Here is a 24360-nt window from a genome sequence, read left to right as displayed (position 1 = left end):
TTTTAGCGTTAAAGTTGCGACATTTCTGAGATTTACTATGCGTCAAACCGGCTACAAATCAGAATCCGACCAATCGCCAGCTAAAACATGCTGAGATCACATAGAAGTCATTGGAAGCTGTCCCTTCCCTTCACTGGAGGATACTTCTTTTGCTTCAAAACTTTATATGTTTCGGATTCTTTATGCTGTTTTTTTGCGCTTCAATTAAAAAAACACATTTCATGCAACAAAATGCCTGCATTTCTTAAACTTTTTGCCATTTCGCAAATTCGACTTTAATGGGCTGTACCATAAATATAACAGCTAAAATAACCATGTAAAATACAGTGATTGAGCAGCATACAAATAAACAGCTTATAATTTGGCCATATATTTTATACCACTTTTTGCACTTTTTCAGTGTAAATCATCTTACACAGCATGATAAATATGCCCCTTAGTTAGGCCACATAAGCCTGCATGCACAGAGCAGTTGGAGGAATGGGTTATCTTTTATGCATTACAGCATTAAACAATATACAATACAATGATTAATATTTTACTCAATAGAACCTAATGCTACTCTTCTTACAAATTATTATGAAGTTTGTGTGAAGCTTTTCTAATTTACCGTATATGCTCTATTTAATCATAATAAAATCTAGAAATTTAGAACTAGCGGCCTTATTTCCAGAACATACAGCAGGGAAAATCATTAATGCACCTTTTCTACTTCAAACTTTACTCATTCTGTATTTCAACAAGAGGATAATATTTTCGGTAACCCACATACTAAGCTGAGATAGCTGGGGCTTTGGTTCAAAGACCACCAGCTACAAAGTGCCCGGCTGAGATGTACTGGCTTTTGTCGGTTACAAAGCTGCATGATTTTAATCCATAAAAAAATCACAGATTGAACAGATTTGGATTTAAATAAAAATGTGAAGTCCTTGGATGTGCTAATATTAAACAATGTGTGAATTATGACCCAGGGTCTTTGAAAAGTGTCTTTGTAAGAAACTCTTTTATCAGTCAAGTGTGACTGTTATTTGCTTTTATATTAAGTTTTTAATGACTTTCCATTGCACGTGTGAAAAGAGGGGTGCTAAAATATGAGATGCTGGATTTCTCTTTAGCTGCAAGGTGACTGGGACACTGGAAGGGGAAAGCGTGAAGGGTGTAATGCAGCAATAATAGTGGCTGTGATATTTTTGTTTTTTAAACAGAGATATCTTTTATATAATTGCACAATTAAAATTACTTATTGGACTTCCATGAATAACACTTTATTTTTTAATTATTATTAATGAACAATTAAACATTTTTAAAACATAATATAATTTAATCTTAATCTGATTTTCATGATTGTATCATTTTTTTAAACCACTACTAAACTAATTTCCAGGAATGTCAGTCATTTATCAAAAGATCCGAATTGAAAAAGCACGAACGATAAAAAAAGGAAAAGCCTTAACTTTTTTGTATTTTGTAGAAGAGCCAGCCTAAAACCCCCCAAAAACTTCTAAAAGCACAAAGACATGAAAGAGCTTGTAAAAGGGACATCTTCCATTGACTTCTATATGATTTTGACGGGTTGTAGGTTTTTGCAGTTTTATTGCATAATAAATAGCTACAAAATCACTTTTTTCTGCAACAAAATCAGTAAATACCCCCCTAAGTGTTTGTTTTTGTCTGAAAACATTGCACATGGCTTTGCGAAGAACTAGAATCGGTGACTGTGACGAAAATTAGATGTACAGTGCTAAATGTAAGGTCAAATAGAGCTAAAGTAAAAATAAGAAAGGACTTTAAATAAGAGTGAAAATTAGAAAGAGCCTGTGGCAGGAGAATCTCTTGTACTCTGGCAGGCCAGAGAAATAGTATAATAGATATGATTTCACCTTCTCCCACCACCTCAGGGTTGTAAAACAGCCAAGTAAATCGTGAAAACAAAATATATATTCAGTGTCGGACTGGGGTGGCAAGGGCCCACCAGAAAACCCTTTAGACCCTTTTACATACTATTACCTATACTTTCCTCCATTTCTTCTGCTTCCCCTTCTCTGTTCTCACTTTTTTAGTCTCTTAATTACTTTTTTATACATACTATTACCTATACTTTCCTCCATTTCTTCTGTTTCTCAAATAGAATTGAGTAATGGCCATGCTACAGGCATACAAGGCAAATGGTTGAGTAAGCAGGAGGGCCAACTGACACCTGGGCCCACCGGTATCCTGGGGGGCCAGTCCGACACTTGTTAAGATCAAGACATACATACAATACATATTTTCTCTCTCTTTATGGCTAGGAAAGGAGAAGCTAGACTATGTGGAAGACTATCAGAATTTGGCCACCATTTCTGAGACTATGGGACTGGAGATTTTTCTCATCCCAGATGTGGGACATTTCGCTGTGATGGCCAACAAGAACACTCAACCTGGCTCTGTTCTTTACAGATGGACAGATGAAAAGTTTGTAGTTCATCAGTACTTTACCACCTACCAAGCACAAACCTGGAAGTATTTTACCATTGGCAAAAGGGTAAGGATGCAATTATATATACTAGCAGGATCTGCTCTTGTCATTTATAGTACTGTTTCTAAGGCCAGTCTCAGTTTTAAGACCTGCTTTTAATGATGTTGAAGTACATTTAAAAAGGTCTTCTTGGGATATTTTGTCCTGTGGAGGTAATGTTAAAATATTGAATAATAATATGAATACCCATGGCCCTCATTTTTATATTTTATTTTAAATATATGTTAGCCATGACCAAGTAGCTCTTGCTGGTGTGAAGCTCTTGCTGGTGAGGCTCTTGCTGGTGTGAAGGATCAGTGTTTGTCACACAAAGCATCTTTCCCATGGTTTGGGAGAATGGCTTGGAAAATATTTTGTTGTGTGTGTTTGTAGGGTCCTGTTATGTCAGTGTTGATGCCTGGGTGTTGATTATAATAGGCCATTTTAAAAATATGTTGAGAATCCTGGGTTTCAGGCTATTTATGGGATTCACAAGGTAAATGTCAAATAGAGTATTGCATATAGGAGCTTTACCATACCCTGGCGTCTAGTAAAGCCTATTAAATATAACCCTCATTTAAACAAAGAATGCATTTTCTATACAAAGAAAATTACAGCTAGCATACTGTTCTAGCAATCTGAATGTAAACATAGCCCATAAGGGAATAGCAACTGTGCAGTCTATGGCCAAAAAGTGTCCACGCCCCTTCTAATTAGTGGAATTGAATATTTAAGACACAACAGTCATTTTATCTACAGTAAAAACAATGGCAGTAGAATCATCATACTGTAACTTTGTGACATCATAGAATGGCATCTTTACATCAAATCAGTTAATCAAATTTCTGCCCAGCTAGATTTGGCTTAGAAATGGGCCACAGGAATGGGCCACTGACTGCTGAAACATGTAGTTTATAAAAAAAAACACATTTCCTCAGTAGGAACACTCATTGCAAAAATCCACACTCTGGAGGCAACGTCACAACCCAGCACCACCATGAGCTATGCCGAGAATTGACTGGAGTGGTTTAAAGGTCAGTGGAGTGCATCATTGAGATGTACCATCTGGCAGTCATATGGGTTTGGCAGATTCCTGGAAAAGACCTTAATGGAAAATGGCAACCATGTTTGGTGGAAGAAGAATAATAGTCTGGATGCAATGGAGAGCCCCTGACCAGCAGCATCTGCCATTGCCCTAAATCACAACTTCTTTAGTAAAAATTACATTTAGTAAAATTACAATTTCCCACCAATGCTGTGTGTCAGTGTGTGCACAATATGGGGTGGAGAGAGCAGATCAGTCTTATCTTAGCTGGTGTAAAGGAAGCCATACGTTATAAGATCGTTATAAGCCATACGTAAGCCATACGTTATAAGATCTTGTTTGGCAAGGTCACCAAATGAGTGAATCTTTCCCCAATATACCACCTAAGGTGGGCAATATGGGGCTGAACCAACAGAGTTACAGGCTGGTGGAGCAAGGATCTTCTTATGGGAAGATCACACCTGCCTGATCCACATCTGCCCAATTTTCAGCCTGATATCTGTTGGGTAGGCCCATAAGAGGGCCCCATACAAGGGTAGATAAGATGTTGAATCAGTCTGAAAGGCCGGAATCAGCATCTTATACCTGTATCTGCTTATTTATGGCTACCTTTAGGGCCTCTCCAACTTGTGTACAAGGGGTATTCATTACCTGCATATTTTCATTAGGGAACTGTAGATTGTCTCACAAAGTACCTAGCTAAAGTATATATCAAGGGCTGGATCCGGATCCAGCTGTGTCAAATTGCACTGATAGCTTTTGAGCTGACTGTTGCTGCTACTGGATATGAGAGACAGAGAGCATAGGGGCACTGCACAGAATGCTAAACACCAGACCAGTTACTATAAATGAGCCAGAATCAGTACATTATATTCACAAGAATATTGCAGGGGTTGGTGGACTTCTGTTCAGACCTACACAAACCACACTCACAGGAATTAAGAGATAAACAACAAGATTAATTTACTAACACAGGTGCATATTTACATGGGTACAGTAACCCCTAGCAACCAATTAGACATTTAACTGCACTGTTTAAGACCAATCAATGTTAATTAATGATTAGTTGCTATGGGTTACTGCATAGATGCAAATGAGCAACTTAGATAAACACTGAAGCCAATGTAATTTATTTGATCCCCAGCAGAATGATTTCTTCTGCGGATAACATTCATGTTTCTTCAATAAATATACCATTTAAAAAGGTGTAATTTTCCTGATCCAGTTTATGTGATTAAATAGTCCTTCTCAAGCACTGTGCAGATGCTGTAGCATGTGTTGTCTCCACTTTCATTTCTAGGTTTATTATGGTTATGGTATTGCAGTGGCCATTCAGTTTATGAATGGCATGGACCATTATTCAGAGTTGACATTAAGAGGTCCATGTTGTGGTGACTTTCCTGGGCCTACAAAATAGTGAGGTCCCACAGAGTATCAGATGTAGGGAAGAAGGGTGCAAGAGAAGTTTTATACACTTATACAAAAGCACCTTTTGACTGCAGTCAGACCAGCATTTCTTGTAGTATCGCTGGCAGTGGATATCATCTTGTGGGTGGGAATTGTTGAACATGTAGTAGACAAAATGGCAATGGCAGGCCATGATGTTCACATGCCAATACTCAGTTTCCATGCTACTTGGGGTTCAGGAGGTTGTAGCTCAACAATTAAGAAGCTTAAGATAGACAGTCCAACAAATTAGTTTTTTCCTCAGGCCTCTAATGCCGGCTTGGCTAACTTACCCAAAGTAACAACATAAGCTAGAGTTAGTAGCAAATCTGTGGAAGTCAAACTTAGAAATGGGAAAATTCATTTATTTAACTGTATAGCAGTCCTCAGTCTGTCAGTTTCTCCGTCTGGAATTAAAGTACTATTGAAGCAGATTGGACTAACTTTGTTCTTTAACGTTATTTGTCATACAAGGAGGGAGGGGGGAAATCAATAAGCACAGTGACCGCTTTGTTCTACTCATCAGCTTAACATCAAAGACTTTTTCTCTTTCATAATAGAGGAGTGTAGCTGCATCATTATATTGTATGAAATTGTGATTATTTTCATATCTGGCTTCCTGCGTTGTATGAGTCCATATGAAGTGCAGAAAGTACCACTGCAGCCATATTCTTTCAGAGAGTTTGGCAAATGACTTAGGTATTTGGATTTTAGCTTGAAACGAACAAAGGCGCCAGGGCATGTAGAGGCAGAGTAGCCTTGCATTTAGACTACAGTGCTCTCAGAGGTTTTACGCAATGAACTTGCTGTATCTACAGAGGTAACGTGAACACCAACGTGGGCATGGGACCTGTTATCCAGAATGCTTGGGAATTGGGGTTTTTCAGACAAGGGATTTTTCTGTAATTTGAATAACCATACTTTAAGCCTGCTAAGAAATAATATAAAGGAGAATGAACCCCTAAAACCCTAAAAATGAATATGGCTAGCAATGTTGGGTTTTATATACTGAAATTATTGCACCAGCCTAAAGGTTCAGCATTTCTATAGTAGTAATGACCCAGTACTTCAAAGTTGTCACCATACTGGATTCTGTTAGAAGTGTCTGCTGTACTCACATGCTCAGTGGGCTCTGGGTATCTGTTTAGACACTAAGCTTGAGGGGTGTTGTAAATTATCAAGAAGAAAATTAAATTTGCCTGTCATAGAAGCTAGTGCTACAGGGCTGATTATTACATTTTGATGCAAATTGCACTGGGTTCAAAGCTGCATTTATATTGTGTATATATATATATATATATATATATATATATGGTACAGTATTCTGTGCATTGGTCCCTAAGCTCAGTCACATCAGCACAGAGCATGTTCAGTGAATCAGCTGCTGAATCCCTGCTAAAGGGCTATGGTTGCCTTGGGCTGGTACAGAAGCCCAAAACATAATGTACAACATTTCTGCCCTACTTCTGTAGTTAATCTTTAGCTCTCCTTTAAAAATTAAATAAACCCAATAGGATTGTTTTGCCTCCAGTAAGGATTCATTATAAGTACAAGGTACTGTTTTATTATTTCAGAGAAAAAGGAAATTATTTTTATATTACTGTATAATATTAGGCATTCACTAAATTCAGCACTCTGCTCAGTGTCAAATTTTAAGCCAAATTGAATTGAATCTAAATGGCAATGACAGATGTAGTAGTGTGTCACGCAAAAAGGGAATCACCTGAAAATATCTTGTAATACAGACTTCACGTGCAGTGATCCAGCTTAATCACTGGAAAATGCATTTTTCTTAATTTTCCCACTATTAAACCAGATTGCCACATGTAAAGTTTTTTTAACTTGCAGCCAGGGCCGAAACTAGGTAGGTAGAGGCACCTGCCAAAGGGGCAAGGCTGGAGGGTGCCAAGCATCTCTTCTGCCTACCCCTGGTCTGCACTCCTTGCCCCCGCTGCTTGTAATTGTGCTGCAGGGTACAGTGGCAGGTTGGTCTGCTGGGTTGCCTAGGATGCCCAGTCACCTTGGCCTGCCCCTGCTTATGGCGATCCCCATTCTTCTGCATTATAAGGTATTTTTAGATGGGTTGTTGTCCCCACAGAAGAGGTGATCACACAAGGACTAGTAACAGCTGTGTCTGTCATTGGCTTAAATTGTATAGCTCTAAACAACTGAACGTAACAATTTTTGTTCACAGATGCAAATTATGGTTTAAATTTGAATTTGCACAATTCTTTTATGGAACACTTTCAGCCAAATACAAACGTTATGGTTTTTTCCATCTCCACTCCTGTTGGCCATACTTTCAGCTGCCAGATATTCTTTAAAAGGCAGCAAATCATATTACAGCATGACCACCAGACAAAACACCCATTTGATAAAGGTCCTTAGAAGGGCAAATTATAATACCCCTGTGGGCAAATATGTTTTTGTGCCCCACTTGTATTTGCATAAAGAGGAGACCCTTTTTGCCAGTATTTTGAAGGTGGTTGTCTACCTCTAGACCTTTTATCTAAACACATAGGGGAATATTGTAAATATGGGAACAGCCCACCTAAGGGTAAATAGCCCCTTTGAAATGCAGCCTACAACATCTTCAAAGTACTGTGCTCCCTTGATCTACTGACTGCTAAAACACAGGCAACAGTTCGTCATGACATTTTACCATTCAGTATATACTTAGAGGCTGATACTAAATATCATAAATGTACCTGTAGTTTCTGTGTTTTTAAAGTCTTCCATCTTCCATGTATTGCCCTGTGGGGCAATTAGAACCAAGCATGTATTAGATGGGGTCTAGGAAAGGCCCAGAATAATTAAATTAAATACATTACACACCGAGCTAGGCAACCTTTGAAACTGTTGCAGAATTACAGCACCCTCCATGACTCCATTACCATATATATTGCAGAGCTAAATGTTTTTAGCTGTAAAGGAAATCTAAAAGAAGAAACAAAAGACCCATGAGAGATTAGAAAGTCTTTATACCCTGAAGAGTCTACTTTGTGCTTCAGATTATCTAGGGCAAATATCCCTGTGTTGAAAAGACAAAGAACAGTCCCGGTCGGCTAGACATAATATCTTGTCCCAGATACAGTAACTGTGATTGCAGAGACCAGGGGTTTGTAATGCAGCAGCAGCAGGCATTTATTAAGCATCATTTCCCTTTATAATGTGGCAGACACATGTCCGGCCTTATCTTTTCTAGGAATCTTGTTGTTATAAATCTGATGAGCAGAGTGAAGCTGGGACTTTACACTTTACTTTATGTGTGGTTGAAAACAAAGGAGGAAAGCTGATGAAAAGATTTCTGAGTGATTATAAAACACCCCAGGAGGTATGAAGTACAGGCATGGACATGCTGGGAATAAATTAGGATTTTCTGTAAACTGCCGTGCTGTTGGCTTTGGCTAGATAAGGAAGTCGCCTTCGATGTGCATGGCACAGATCAGATTTATGATAACATAACTAAGAGCACACAGCTCCAGTACAGGGTCCTTTGTATCAGTCAAAACAATGCAGTTTGACTGGATATTTCTGAGTGAATATTCGAAACAACTGAAATATAGTCCCAGGCACCTTTGCCACTGCAGAGAATGAGTCTCCATGCCGAGAGCTTTCATGCGAGTCAGAAAACTCTGGGGTTTTTATTTTCAGGGAAACTCCACTTGTACAACTGTTATCATAATCCATTAACAGCTCCCGACAGTTCAGAAATTTGAAGAGTTATGTGATACACCATTTGTTTGGTGCTAGGGGTGCTCTCAGTGTGTAGTAGTTCCATCACTTTTCAGGATGAGCTGCCTTTACCTCTGCACTATAGTCAGTCAGTTTGGCCATTCTTGGAAAAACATTTTTGAAAAAAATTATTGAAGAACACTTTTGAGCATTTTTAAACAGAGTGAACTGGTCAATGTTTTGGGCAATGTTCCCTTTAATTCCTTCTTGGCAAAAAAAATATTTTGTGCATTATAAACTTGTGTGCTCAGGTCAGAACTGTAATAATCAGTTAAGGTAGGAACCATGAGAGGCTGCTGGTGAGGATTCTCTTTAGTGTAACAGGAGAGCCCCAATCAACCCTGGGCTTCACCAACGCCCTTTTGTGGCACCAGAACTTTCTGCAGCCGAGTGGACACTTCAAAATGTGGTACAGACAAGAAACAGGCTAAAGTGTAATCAGGATCCACCCAAGGTCAGGGCAGGCAGTAAAAATCAAAGTCAGTAACCAGGCAGGAGTCAAAACCAAATAATAACAACCATGGGCTTGAGCAGGATCTAATAACCAGAAGCCAGCTTGGGCAAGGTGCAGTGGGAGAGAGTGAGAGTTAAAGGGCACAAGATCATGTAAGCAGTTTTTGTACAGCAAAGCCAGGTTTCAAAGAGAAAACACAAAATCAAAATTGTTTAGAAAGAGCAAATGTGCTCTTTAATAATGTGTAGGACTTTCTGTATTATAACCATGTAATGGTATTTTGATAACCAAGTGCCCTTTTAGTTATATTTTGTTTCTTGTTCCAACTATAATTACCACTGGAGCAAAATATTCCAAAAGATGTTACACTGACCTATTGAAGTTTTAAAAATTGTTTTTTTTTTGTATCATCTCTTAACCCTCTTAACAGAAGAAGAGAATAGTTCAAAAATATATACTTCCTGCAAAAGCCATTTCTCCTTTGATTGTGACCATTGAAGCACCTCTTCACTGGTGATATTTCACTTTAACACATCAGCTAAATTACTTTAGCAGCTTACACTTAAATCAAAATACAAATTATATAATGATATATATTAATGAATCTCTGTGTAGAATATCCTATGATTTTTAAAGGGGAAAGTTGCTGGAAAATTAAAGAATCAATAACACAGAAGAGCCAAAGCATTAAAAGAAAATTTCCAAGCAGTAACAATGCTTTTCATAGCAATGTTTTTGTTATTTAACATGTTATCCGACTACTATATGTAAAGTAAATATTTTCATTTATAGTTCTGGCCACCTTTTTACTATTTTGTCTTAAGGTGGCCATACATGTAGAAATTCCGATCTTTTGTGCGAATATTGGTTGTACAAAAGATTATTCCCACCCTCCACTGAGGTTCAGGGCTGAATCGTCAGATATGGAGGTAGAAACAATAGAAATTCTACCTCCATCTGGCGATTTAGCCCTAAATGTAGATTTTGCTTGGGCATCTTCAATGGTGCCTAATAAAAATCTTTTAACCTTGCAGTTCAATGAGTCAACCGATATCCGCAGCCTTTTGCGATAATGGTTGTCTCTTCGAGCCACCACACACGCACCGAATATCGTACAAAACAAGGTTTTGTGCAATAATATTGGTGCGTGTATGGCTGGCTTTAGTCATTAGGCTGAATGCCCAAGGGGAAGGACCTAAACAGAAAGAGAAATACTACCAATAATAATGAGACTAGTGCCCATGTGGCATATTCTCTGATAGTTTATTTCAGCTCATTTTCAGTGACACCAGTTCTGGCACTGCCATAGCCTTAAACATCTAAACCTTCTGTTTGTTGGGTTCACTAGTCCATATCTCATTTTAATTTCTATGCCGCAGAGAAGCAGAATTAACTAATACACTGATGTAACTACTAGGGGAGCAGGGTGTGACTGTACTTGGGTCTGGTCCTCATCAGGACCACAAGGGACTCTGCTTGTGACATGGAAGCTGGCAGTGGTCCTGTAATTATGCCACTGGGCCAATACATGAAAAACCGCAAAGCAAAAACACAAAATATTGTTTTCTTTGAACCTTATATTTAGCACTATAGTGATACATTTTCTATAGTTTATTGATAAACACACACAGAAATACATTAAAAAAAATATATATATGATTTTGGTTTGATTTGTTAAATATGCTGCAAAACATCAAATTTATGGTTTAGTTTTATTGTTGCAGTAAAACATATTGTACATAACAATACCATTGTACTATATATAACGTGTGTATAAAGCATCTGGCAACCAATCAGGACTACAGTGCAGACCATACATCAAACACAGATGCATGAAATTCTATTTGCTTCAGAAATTCTAACAGTGAACACATTATCCTAACAGAAATATCACATGGCCAAAAAGTAGGCACGCTATGTTATTATAAATGTTAATTCATTATATATAAGATAATTATTATTAAAGTCTCGGTTTAAACCTAACTGAATACCTACAATTAAATTATTTTTTTTTTAATATAAAGGCACACCCCCTTAGATATTTTCTCTCCTAGGTGGGATGGTAGGTGTGTGGGAACTATACACTCTGTATTTAAACCATTCAAATTCACAAATGAAAAATCTTTTCCTGAGTTCTCTTCTACAAGAACTTTTTAGTTCTATTCTTGTACTGAAATAAGCAAGGACAGAAAATCGGTGCACTATACATAGGAGCAATTACACTTGAACTCTTTGATCAGGTATTTTTTTTACCAGCCTGTCTGGAAGCACCTATTATAAGAATTGCCTCTCACAAACTGGCTTGCAGTGCTCCTTGTAAAATCATGTCTGCACGGAACATTCCTCTTGGTAACTCAAGTAAACTAAAGTGTGTTCTTTAATGCCAGTCTCAAATATTTCCTCCAAGTATTATTCTCTAGAAATCACTATTTCTTGCAGGTAAATAACTGTCCTTTTGGCCCTCACTTGTAAGGGAAACAAAACCCATTACAGTTAGCATCTTTAAGGCCTATCACATATAAAGCATTCTGACTGCAGATCCATCTTATGATCCTCTTATTTTCTTATTTTGCCCACTGTGATCCTTTCATTGTCTTACTTTGGCCAATGTAGTCCTCTTATTATCTTCTTATTAGAAGGGGTTTACTTTGGAGGGTGGGTGCTTTCAGGGGGTGGGCATTGTTCAGAAAATGTAGATGTGGTTGATTATAGATACAATACTAGGTTAAAATTTGGTTGGCTTGGCGATGTCGCCAAGCGAGCGGATCTTCTCCCGATATCCCCACCTACGGGTGGGCGATATCGGGTAAAATGTAGGCTAATTCGGTTGTTTGGCCCTGGGGCCAAACGATCGAATTATAATGGTGGCAATGGGGCAATTGGTTCAGGGACCGCATCAACAAGCCCATGCAGTCCCCAATCCAACTAAATCTTTTAATCTGCCCGATCGATATCTGGCCAATTTCAGGCCAGATATCGGTCGGGCATGCCCCCGAATCGGTCCAAGGCCAGCGGATCTTAAGATGTATAGCCACCTTAAGTCCTTGCCTTGTAGATCTTAGCATTTTGTTTTATAATTTAAAATTGATGGCACATGGAAGGGTGATGGCACAAGAAATATGCCTTGATTTATATTGTATGAAAATCAAATTATTTAGCCCTGGTGATTCCCATTGATTCCAATTAAAAGGCATTTTGGTGGGCCTTATTGTCCTCAGGAAAAATTCTTTTCAAATGGTGATAAAACGCTTTATGGGCCATAAATGCACAATATGTTTTTCAAGTTGAAAAAGGGCCCTGCGTGTCTAAACATTTCATCTCCATAAACTAGCCATGTATAGAGCTGAGAATGGGTTTTTATGTGCTTTTTCCACAAGTATTCTAAATATTGTTTTGGAAACCATTTCAGCTGATGAGATTTGATATTCCTCAACTCAATAGCTCCATCAAAGCTAGTCATACTCTAGAAGATCCGAATGTTTGACAAGGTCCCCATTGGATCAATGATTGGATTATATTGCAGGCCTGGGGAGACCAATTGGGAGATGTGACAAACTGTTACAGATTGTTGGTGTCTGTTTTATAGCAACATATGTGCTTTTTCAGTGCATGTGGCAGACCATTAAAATTATACACGCACAGAATTGATGTTTTTTTTAAGACTGTATTAAAATTATTAAAATGTATTACATTTTATTTTGTAAAATGTAAAACTAAACAAGGCATCAACACAAGGTGATTAAATATTCCATTGCTGAAGTACAATGTATCATATCTAATTAGCCTATATTACCTCTGTATAAAACAAACATAAGGTCCTTAATTAGGCTGCTTTTCTTGATGAGTGTACTTAGAGAGGATAAATTAGTAAGCTACGTAAACAAGACAAAAAGACATGACATCCACTTCTCATTGTGCCCAAGAGCCTATTGCTGTGTGATATGTTATAAAGGGCTTTTCTGTTTTTTACTCAGATATTCTTAGCCTTGGCCAACTTTGAGAGGAATGACGATGGGACAGAACACTCAGTCATTTATAAGTGGAATCCAGTCAAACTGAAGTTCCTACCATACCAGAAGATAAGAACATACAGTGCCCGTGACTGGGAGGCTTTTCACATAGATGGAGAAAACTTTCTGGCTGTTGCTAACCATAGAGAAGGTGTAGTATAAATATCCATTACATGACACTGACACAAATTAAATCAGGTACAGCACTTTGCAAGCAATAACATTTTTAGGAAAAAACTGTATGTTCAGCCTAACACTTGTCAAAAAAGCAACTCAGTTTAACATCTGTAGATATTACATCACTCCAAAATGTTGCTTTTTTGCATATATCCCTGTTAATTAAAGTCAGTATGTTTCTGCTCCATGATTCAAGCTGGGGCTGACTAGTATTTGCTACAATTCAGTTTTGAATCATAGAGCAAAAGGCTGATACAGATCCTCCTCCCTTTACTGTCCCTGCTAAGTACTGTATCACCCAAGTGAGTGGGAGACACAGCTGGCATTTCACAAAGACTTGCGCCATTAAAAGCACTCATAAGCCATCTTTGCTACAAGTTGCACATATGGACAAACTATGCTAATATTTTCAACAGTATATGGTGTTCAGCTGAGCAGTACTGGACAATATTCTGTTTCTCTGTAATTTACAGTTCTGAATTGAAAGATCTACTTGTAAACTTGCATGACAAGGGACAGTCATTTTTATGTCACTTACTGTAAAAGAACGATGTAGAGTGTAATTATGCAGTTGCAGCTGCAGCCATCAAAGTTAGGTTTTCAAAGGAAGAGAGGGCAGGGCAAAGGGAAAATAGCAATTTTTGACCTATGTATTATTACAAGTAAAGTATCCCCTACAGTGCTTAATTAGTATGTTGCCTGCCACCTTGTAGTTCTACACAGTTACACTGACAGTAGACTGGCCACTTCTGCTCATTTAGTACCGCTATCGCCCATAGCAAGCAATCAATCAAATATTTACTTTATTTTCTTCCTGTATCCTGTGTTAGTGAAAAAGATGATTTGGCAAGTCTGTAAACAAGAAACTGTGAAATATGCTATGCACAGCAATGTGTAAATCTAGAAGCACTGTAGAGAACTAATACATTATTTAACTAGTCTATGTCCATTTTAGATTAGTCAGATAATGGGGGGGGGGGGTGGGCCTGGGTGTATTTTTGGTCCCAAGTCCCATCACTACTAAAAAAGGCAAAAGGAAAGGAAGTTTCATTGCATCACTAATACATAGCCGTATTGTGCAAGACATTAATATAACAGTACTCATTCTTGTCTCTTAGGCAATAATCACAACATCAACAGTGTCATTTACAAGTGGAACTCAAGTTCTGGTCTTTTTGAAGTCAACCAGACCATTCCTACCTCTGGGGCGTACGACTGGGAATTCTTCAGTATTGGTCCATATAACTTCCTTGTTGTAGCGAACACATTTAATGGTACCTCAACGAACATCCAGTCCACTATCTACATTCGGCTTGGAAACTCCTTTCGGCCTTTCCAATCCATGATGGTAAGAAAAAAAATTGAGGAGAGAATCTGTAGGAACCATTTATAAAAGCATTTTGTCTTCCCAGTATAAATACTGATATAAAGTTTAGCATGGACTGTAATCACTTGCGTCCTTAAAATTGGCCATGCACAGGCTGATTTACCTACTGACTTGGCCCCCTCAGAAAGAGCCATTTATTGCACTGTTTATAAGCCTAAAACAATGGTGTCCCCAACTGATGTCTGGCCAAGGATCAGCTATATCTATTGGGCAGGTTTAAAGAATCCTGCCAGACAAGGATGGCACAATCCCCTCCTGAATGGCCGAATGGGCTTTGCTCTGGGGTCAAAAGATCGGATGAGCCCAATTTGTTAAGGGCTTAACTGGGCAAAAATCTGTTTGTTTGGCAACCAAACTAGTTGATATCGTCATGTATGCCTAGCTTTAGACTTAAACAGAAGCCAGATGTGAACTGTTTTTATATGTTATGTTTTCATGTCCTTGAGTAGATTATTTGAATTCCTTGTTATATAATGATTGGGTGTCTTAAAAAATCCCTGATATTGTGATCACAATAAGGTCTTCAGAAATATTTTCATTCTTTTAATAATAGGTATGCTGTGTCTTGTAAACCAGTCTCCTTACAAATCTGATGTCACTGATGAAGAAGTCAGTATTATCTAGGAATAAAGACTTTTTTTTACATACCATAGACAAGGACAGGGACATCACGCACACAGACAGAAAATTGTGTGCCATTAACATCTTAGCTTGACTTCACAAATAATATAAGCATTCAGAATTGAGGAATATGTTCATCTATAAATACGTTGCTTTAAGCTTGTTTGAAGAAACATACAAGATGTTCTTTCAAAAAATGCTTGGTGGCTTTGCTTATAACACTAAAAGCTGATCAGTTCTAGCAGTTCCTTCTTTCCGACCCTGAGTAGTTGTAGGACATTGGTAAAAAATGTGAAATATGGGGAAAAGTCGTGCTTCAGTTTCAGATTAAGCTCCTTTTTCTTGGCTCTGCAATCACTGCCAGGGCAGCATTTCATTTAATAAGTATCTTTTGGGTGATTTGAAACCTTGTGTTTATCTGCATGATCCAGATTTAGTTGCAAAGTGTGTTGTGTATTAATCTACGTGCACAGAATTTGTAAAGAAAGGATAAAGACCAAACGAGAGACACATTAATGGATTGAGCAAACTATAAGAGATCAAAACATGCTAAGAGATAGTAGTGGCAGGGGCTATAGTAATAGATAAATGACACAAAGTCAGTGTGAAAAAAATTACAAAAAATAAATAATTTAATAAAACATAATGTGGTATTGTAAGGCAAAAAAATCATATCTTCTCTGAGCAAATGTTGCAGGAATTCGGATAAATTCAAAGTAAACCTGTGATCTCCTGATATCATAGAGAGGCATGTGGGGCCTACAAGCATGGGATAGAAAGGATCAGCACCACAGTCTCTATTTAGAATAGTGACTTCTGTAAGTTCCTTAAAGAGATACTGACACCAAAGATTAAACTTTTTTTTACACCTATCATAACATTGTATTTCCATGCTATTTATAATGTTGCCAAAAAATATTTGCCCAATTTTTTACCTATCTGATCCCCCATGTTCCTCTATGAGGGGGCTGCCATACACATTCTGCAAAAATGAAGTTCAGTCAGGAAAATGTTTAATTCTAGCAGACGCCAAAGTGGCACTGATCCTCTCTGTCCTGTTATTTATTATCTAAGCTTTCCAGTTTGGCACTGAAAAAAGATTGGCTCTCATGATGGAATGTTATGATGAAATGTACCCTAAACTCTAAATAAATCTATGTCTTCTAATATTTATTAATTAATATTAAAACATCTACAAAAATATATATTTTATTAAATATGCAGTACTATACATACAGTATATTGTACATAACATAACTCTCTGCCCAGTGGTGTCTACAATCTAAGATTCCTCTCACATACACACATGCTATAGCCAATTCTATCAGAAATGTGGGAATAACTGGAGTACATGACTGAACCCACACAGACACAGAGAGAAGATATAAACTTCTTGCACATAGCGATTGATAGTCATAAACGGATTACAAACTTCAGGTAGTCTGCAAAATGTTAAACCTGAAAAAGCATTTCACATGTTTAGAGATGACTTAGACAACAGTAAACTGGATTATTAGCTGTGTTGTGAGGAAAGCAAAGTAACTTCTAGTGAAAAAAGCTGTAAGGTATTTGTGTTATATATTTGTCCACAGCTAGAGCTTGAGATTCCCTTGTGTACATAGCCCCTTGCTCTTGTATTGCTTTATCGAGTCTAATGGACATTTTATCTACTCTGTAATGCCCTGTGCCCCATCAAAATCAATTACAGGCTGCCTTGTCTCCATTGTTAGACAGAGAACAGGGTTTGTTAGCTGCTGATGATGCTAAATGAATCCCTCGGTGCTCAGAAGGACTAGAAGTGCAAGGTGCCACAGAGTTATACATGTCATCCAAACCAAATGCAACTACTAAAATGCTTCAAAGTCTAAGGGCAGACTGGACATGTGTCAGGTGTACACTTATTGTAATCCCCCTGCCGCAGGGAAATGACGTAAGTGTAGCAAAGGTGACGGCAGCTCTATGGAATGTTTCTAAAGGTTGGAAAGAATGTTTGATGCTCAGCACACAGCAGAAGTAGGAGATGTCTTAGACATATAAGAATGTAATGGGGCAGTACTGCCATAATGACTAGTCTGTGGTCAAAAACTACTGGGATTTTAAGCCTTAAATGGATAAATGTTCAGTAGACACTTTCATTTATTTGCCTTTTTAAAAGAACTGGTATAGTCATAATAGACCTGACAGAATTATTAGCCATAAATGCTAGTAATAATTTGTCCCTGGGTGAATTGAATATTTCACTGGCTTTTGTGAGCAATAATTTTTAAGGAATGAACCTTTAAAAATTTCTTTGTAGAAAGGCCACAAAAAACTATGCCTGGTTTGACAAAATTTTAGGGGCCGTCAACTGGCCCCTTTTGCACTGGGGACTGGGCTGGGAAATTTGTATCTGTTTAAATCTTAAAGCTGCTTGGTGCCCAGTAAAGAAGACTGCAGTGTGATTGGGTCAGGAGAGAGGGGAGAATTTATGGTACAAGCAGAAGGGTAGGTAATAGCATGAGGGACAGGAGAGGGACGTGAGTTCCAGAACCACATGAAAATCTTATACTGAGCTGTAGCCTTGTTTTAATTAACAAAAAATCTCCCAAAACAATGACATAATAGCTCTGTATAATGCCCCTACGACAATAAATCATTCAGAAGCAGCTGAGACTCTCAGCAGACCTAAAAATAGGGGCACAGCCTTTATGCTGAATTACAATTGTAAAGAATATGGGTTGTCTCTATATCTTTAAATATCATTTTCTGGAAAATGCAAAGGGTATAATAAACTTTACAGGAAACGACAGTCCCTGCCATGCAAAATTTAAATTTATGCCATGAAGCTTAACCAGACCCAGACAATATCATATTAATATGGATTAGGATGGGAGTAGATTTGTTTTTTTTTGTTTTTTTTATTTCAGCATCTGTACTCTTAGCAAGAGTGCAATACCTTTCAGTACTTAATATATTTAAGCTATTATTAAATGAAATGATGGTGAAATTCTGTTCCCTTCAGGGTTAAGTGTATTTGGAAGCCATATGATTATTAGAGAGGTACCAACACATTTAACTCTTTAGCACATTTTCATAGTCAACATAGAGAACAAAACAGTTCAGTTCCTTGGCATACAGAAGGTTAAGCCCTGCTGAGCCCTGCGGTAAAAACAGCAAATAAAATGGTAATCATCTTCCATCTCAATTATGAGCAGAGACTGAATGTACACACAGTAACTAATGGAAAGATACAGGACATCCATGCCCTTAATTGCTTTACTAAAACCTATGCCTCTTTGAAGGCGGTAATTACAGAATTAGCACTGCTCACATTAATACTGCTTAATACATTATTAGAAGAGCGTGTTGTGCATGCATTATAGGACCTGGGAAAGGCAACCCTTCCATATTTCAAGAATCACATCTGCCCTGCTCATGGGGAACTCCCAGCACTGACTGGCTGTTAGCACAGATACAGAATGCAATAATGTTCTCCTGTAACATATACTATTATATTTGACTGAAATTTAATTCCTAATTTAATTTAGCGAGATAATGGTCTTGTTATGGAAAGACTTCTAAGCAGGGAAAGGGACATCCAGGGCTGTACAACAAATAGATTTTGTCCTTCTTGCCTGGAAACATAGAATCTGACAGAAGCTGAAGACCATCTGACCCCTCCAGCATGTTCATGGATTTCTTCCATTTCAATCAATTTTACTAAGCAGAACACAGGGATTTCATATTGAACCTAATACAGTTTATTTTAAAGCAAATATTTATTCATTTTAACATAATTTAGGAAAAAATATACTGTAGCTGAGTCTTTAATCAAAGCAAGTGATCATACATTGATACACATTCATACAGTTGGATCCAGGTATTTTGGGTGGGTGAATGGGGACTAGTGATGAGCAAATCTGTGCTGTTTCGCTTTGCTGAAAAATTTGCGAATCTTTCAAAAGAATCGCGAAACAGCGAAAATGCAGCACATCAAAGGGTAGAAAATTGATAATGGGGTAGGCCTAGTTATTTTGACAGGATATTTGCAATTTGTGAACAGTAAGCCATAAGGGTGGGGTTATGTGTAACTGGTGTAGATCTGAAGTAGATAATATCATTCCTAATGAATGTCTTGCAGGTGTATATATTATCAGTTCCTTTATCCCAATCATCTTGAGTTAGTGTGGGGTTAAGTCCTTGTCATCTTGGCTAAAGGACCTATTTTCATCAGTGGTCACAGCACTGGGCACAAAATCATAGGTTTGCAAGTCCCATGAACACTCACATTAACCAGCTGCACCTGCATTTCTTACATTTAACACCAATGCACATATTCAGGTTTTTAATTTAATTAAACCACAAGGAGAAGGGTGTAGAGGTGCCTGATGCAGCTGCCATGGAATAAGCAGTCAATACCGGACAGTTTCAAAATCAGTCTCTCTTGCAGCCTTTCAGCTTGATTTCCTTATTTTAATAATACGCTGGGTGCTATTGGGCACTTTGCCAAAGCACTTAAAACTACCACAATGGTGGCACAATGCTGTGGACTACTGCACTGTTACAAGTGCAAGTCCTGTGCAAGTCAATAGTGGGGCACATTGGTGCCATATTGTGTATACTACTTAAAAATACAAATTACACCTGACAATGCTATTGGGTAGTAGTGTTACAAATCATACAAAATTTAAACACACACTGGGTGATTCCAATGAAACACACAGTCCAAAATTACAAACAAACCCATAAACACAAAGCAGTACTAAATAAAAGGGATAAATAGCACCTTATACATAATATAGTTCACATCCATGCAATGTCCCTATGGGACATTAACTTAATCCCATAAAGTGATCAGTGCACCTGTGTCCACCCCTATGGTCCAGCAATCACCTAGTACAGCACGCTGAACTTTATTGTCATACTGAATACATTGCATGGTCCTTTTGCAGATCAGAAATTTATGCTGGTGAAATACATATGTAATATTGACTGTGAATGTGAACTATACTGCTATGTGCTATAACCCTAGTAGTGGGGATTCTTCCGTTAGTAATTTTGAAAATTGTCCCATGTGCCATTGCCCTGGTGAAATCAGAAAAACTAATTTTATAATTAAGAAAATACATATATATATATTCACCAGTTTTTAGACAATAAGCAGATCATTTTATAGGATTTTTTTACAGACTATAGTGTACAGGTTACTGTATCGAAGAAATAGTATTGTGGAGGGTGGATTTGTTTGGTTGATTATTTACCTAAAATAGAAAGTCTAAAATAGCAGAACATTTATCAAAATTTCATAATGTTCTCTTTTTTGTAGCTCCAGAAATATGCTGCCTTTAATATTGCATGACATGAGCTGGTATTACATTTACATTTTATTTTTCATAGCTATAATTCTAGGAATATAATCCTATACTGAAATACTGTTGTAATACTGTGTATTTTATTATCCCTGCTCTCCCACTTAAATATTCACAGAAATGTATTGTAATTGTCATGTAAGCCACAAGTGTAATGCACTAGAGAAATGGGCTTTGGCACTTGTGAATTAAAAACCATGTATCAAGTGGAATAATCTTGATTTTTACCTTTCCCAACCCAACCAAATGTTTGCAGAAAAGGCAACATGTTGAATTAATATTAACAATATCTAACACAGAAAGTTCTATAAAACAATAAAAGATCCATTTGGCTGTGGGGACTACTGCGAAAAAGGAAAGTCACAGCTATGTATTATTCTCTTGGCTACTGTAAAGACTTTTATACAGATGGAGCAATCATGTTGCACCAGATTTGCTTTACCTCCACATTTATACAACCAGCCAATATTTTGTTAAAAGGCAAGTCCATATAACCTCATTTATTTACCTCATTTAGCCCCCCTCCCCCCCTGGATCCCAGCAGAGGCACATACAACTTAAACCATAAAAAAAACAATGAAACTTGATGAAACTTGTATTCACAATTCTTAATATGATGCTCAGCACACACAGGATAGGATCAAAGATATTGGGACAAAAATATGCCCTTTGTCAAGTTAGATAATGTTGTCTTTCTCATGATTTGGATATATACATTTTTGTAAAAATTATAGATATTGTTACTCAGTAAATTATCCCATAATTAATATAGTTTTTTATGTACTCCACTACAACTAATCCTAGTAGAAAGGTAGAATTTATTAGGCACTTATTGTACAGGTCTATACAGATCTATTATCCAGAATTCTTGGGACCTAGGGTTTCCTGGATGAGGGATCACCTGTAATTTGGATCACCATACAGTAACATATGGATCTGTAGTAGTATTTGGGAAAATTTGTAGTTTTTCTACCAGTGCACTACTTTTATATATGAACTAATCAATTGGTTTGCTATCCAATTTCTTTTCTATTCATAGAAGTGTGAGGTGCTCAGTTTTTAATCAGTCTCCTTTTTTTCATTACAATTTTCTAGACTGGATCTGCCTAAACGGGCATTTTCTGTCATATAACATTATGGATAAGACTGTGCCATCGGGGGGATTTCTATTTTTGGTAATGGGGATTAGTACATAGGATTTGCCTGATTTGCCCAATGCTTATCATTTGCATTTAAAGCTCAGTGCATATCTGTTGCAGTTTCCTATTGTTTAGATCAGTGCTGTCTAACTGGCGGCCGTGCCCCCCCCCCTTCTGTGGCCCCACATCTGGCTGGTGTGACTTTGTATAAGATGTAAATGGTCTAAGTACCAAGATTAACTGCCCCCCTGCATTGGTCACATTTCAGATTCAGGCTGTAAGCCCCTTCATCGTTTACACTTCTAAGCTCCTGCACTGTTCACACCTGTAAGACCTCAGGCTCAGACTGTAAGCACCTGCATTATTTACCTGTTCACATCTCAGACTGTAGGAGCAGCGCTGGCATTATGTCACTGTATGTACTAAAGTACAAACTGTTTATGTTGGAGTGTTCATGATACATTACTTACATAGACATGATTGGTGTCTGTGTGTGCCATACTCTGCCATACGCTGCTAGTGTGTATCATAGTCTACCTGCTCTACGCTGCCTGTTTGTGCCATATTCTGCCTGCCCTACTATATGTTGACTGTGTCTGCCACACTCTGCAATCCAGGATTGTGGATTTTCCAACAGGTTATGATTCAAAACAGTAGCAATTTCAATGTAATGGAAAGTTGTTGGCAGGCTTGGATTTGCAGCAAAAGTCTGCATTTTGCCATTGGCGAAATGTTTTGAAACTTCAGCAAAATGTTGGTGTAGAAAATTCCCGGTCACATCAAAACAGGTGGAGTTGTGGCAAAAAAAGTCGCGCAGTAGGCGTGTTTCATGAATTTTTGGGGTTTTGCCAAATTTTCCCCAGTTTTGCAAATTTTCACCAAAACAGGACAGATTCCCTTATAAATCAGTACACTAACTGAAGTCCCAGCTTTGGGCAAACTGAACATGTTATAATGAGGAGCCTACTAAATAAAAACTATAATTGTATCTTCTGGGTTTTACAAAATTGAAGTGTTTTTTCCCTTTACCATGATTCTTAGTGCATTCTAAATGTGACTTATTTATTTATTTATTATTATTATTTATTTATTTCAGACATTTGGAGCTTCAGACTGGGAGTTTTTCAGAATACAGGATCGTTTTTTTCTTGCTGTTGCAAACAGCCATAGCTATGATATAGGAACCCAGGGGCCAAAGAACTTATATGTCATCAATTCAACTATATATGAACTAAACATCACCGGGCAGCAGTTTGAGAAGTTCCAGGACATCCTTACCCTTAGGTACAATAGTCTGGAGAGGGTTTTATAGACAATGTCGGGCAACAACCAGCTCAGCTCTCCTCGATGTACAGAGCGGAACCAAATTATATAATAACTGCAACTGACTGATTTCTTAAGTCTGCGCCATGCAGTTCTCTTTCTCAACAGTACAAAGCATTGTGGAGTGGCTGGAACAAATGGAATATATATGGTACCTCTCTAGCAGCCGTAGTGTAGCAAATCTGCAATAGATACTATTAACCAGCTTTTTAACACTCTGTGAGTCATTATGTATACTGGGGTATGACTGAGGTTTTCTTTGCTGAAATTTGCTGTGAACTGAGGCATTTTTTCAATCTAGTTATGAGCAGAATCATTTAATTTCCCAGCCTGCATCTTTTTTCATATTTTAGTTATTTATTTAGTAACTAATTGATTAAAATGAATGGAGCATTTACTTAAAAAAAACAAAAACAAAATAGCAAAAAAAAAACTCAGACATACAGAGATATTAGAGAGATGACAGGATTCAAAGCCTGTGCATGGAATTAAGGAGGAGATAGCCAGACAGAAGCTTGTACCGTTTAGATAGATATTGGCTTCATTGTATGGGAAGTACATGTGTCCAGCTTTACTAGCATAAAAGCAACTCTGAGTGTAGCCCTATTCATGGCAGAGAAGCATGAACCCTGAAACAAAGAACTGCTTTTCAATATTAACTGTAAATGTTCACACTGATTAAAATAAAACAATTAAAAGTGACAGTCATTAATAAGCTGTGCATACGTTTTACTTCCCCAACATGTAAACCATCATTTCAGTTGGTTATGGGGCAAATTATGGAGCTTGACCAAGTAATATAGGGACATACTGTAGTAACATGGTCTCAAATAAGACCCTTCACACCATTCTACAAGTAATAGTTTTGGGGTGGTCATTAGTTAGGGGAGGTAGCAATTACTCATTTTAGGGCATCCCATTCAAGCAAAGGGTGCTTCCACCATGGAGTAATGAAAGGGTAGGGGTATAGATGGGCAAGAGTATAATTAATACTCTCCTCTCAGAAAAGGGATATAGGTAATAAATCAGTACTTATTGCCACCTTGATTCATTTCCTACCACACTACTCTTTGGGTCTACCTGGAATCCCCAGTCACACATCTCTCCTCAAAGAGTCCCTAGGAACTCTAGCTTGAATATTTCCCAATTACATGAGCATGAGGGGCAATAAGGACTGAACA

The 24360-nt window shown here is 37.7% G+C and overlaps 1 protein-coding gene across 2 annotated transcripts in view; it reads left to right on the top strand.

Moving 5' to 3' along the window:
• tspear (thrombospondin-type laminin G domain and EAR repeats) overlaps positions 1-24360 on the top strand; it is a 57299-nt gene that overhangs the window by 30127 nt on the left and 2812 nt on the right. For both annotated transcript variants that reach the window (XM_002936523.4, XM_012971441.2), the window contains exons 7-10: positions 2289-2521; positions 13149-13335; positions 14480-14709; positions 22953-23140. In XM_002936523.4, coding sequence (XP_002936569.3) covers positions 2289-2521; positions 13149-13335; positions 14480-14709; positions 22953-23140 — 838 coding nt within the window. The remainder of the gene's footprint in view (positions 1-2288; positions 2522-13148; positions 13336-14479; positions 14710-22952; positions 23141-24360) is intronic.

The sequence above is a fragment of the Xenopus tropicalis genome, chromosome 9 (assembly GCF_000004195.4).
Source record: "Xenopus tropicalis strain Nigerian chromosome 9, UCB_Xtro_10.0, whole genome shotgun sequence".
NCBI classification, from domain to species: Eukaryota; Metazoa; Chordata; class Amphibia; order Anura; family Pipidae; genus Xenopus; species Xenopus tropicalis.
Note: the sequence above shows the minus strand (reverse complement) of the source record. Positions and strands in the feature narration are given on the sequence as shown.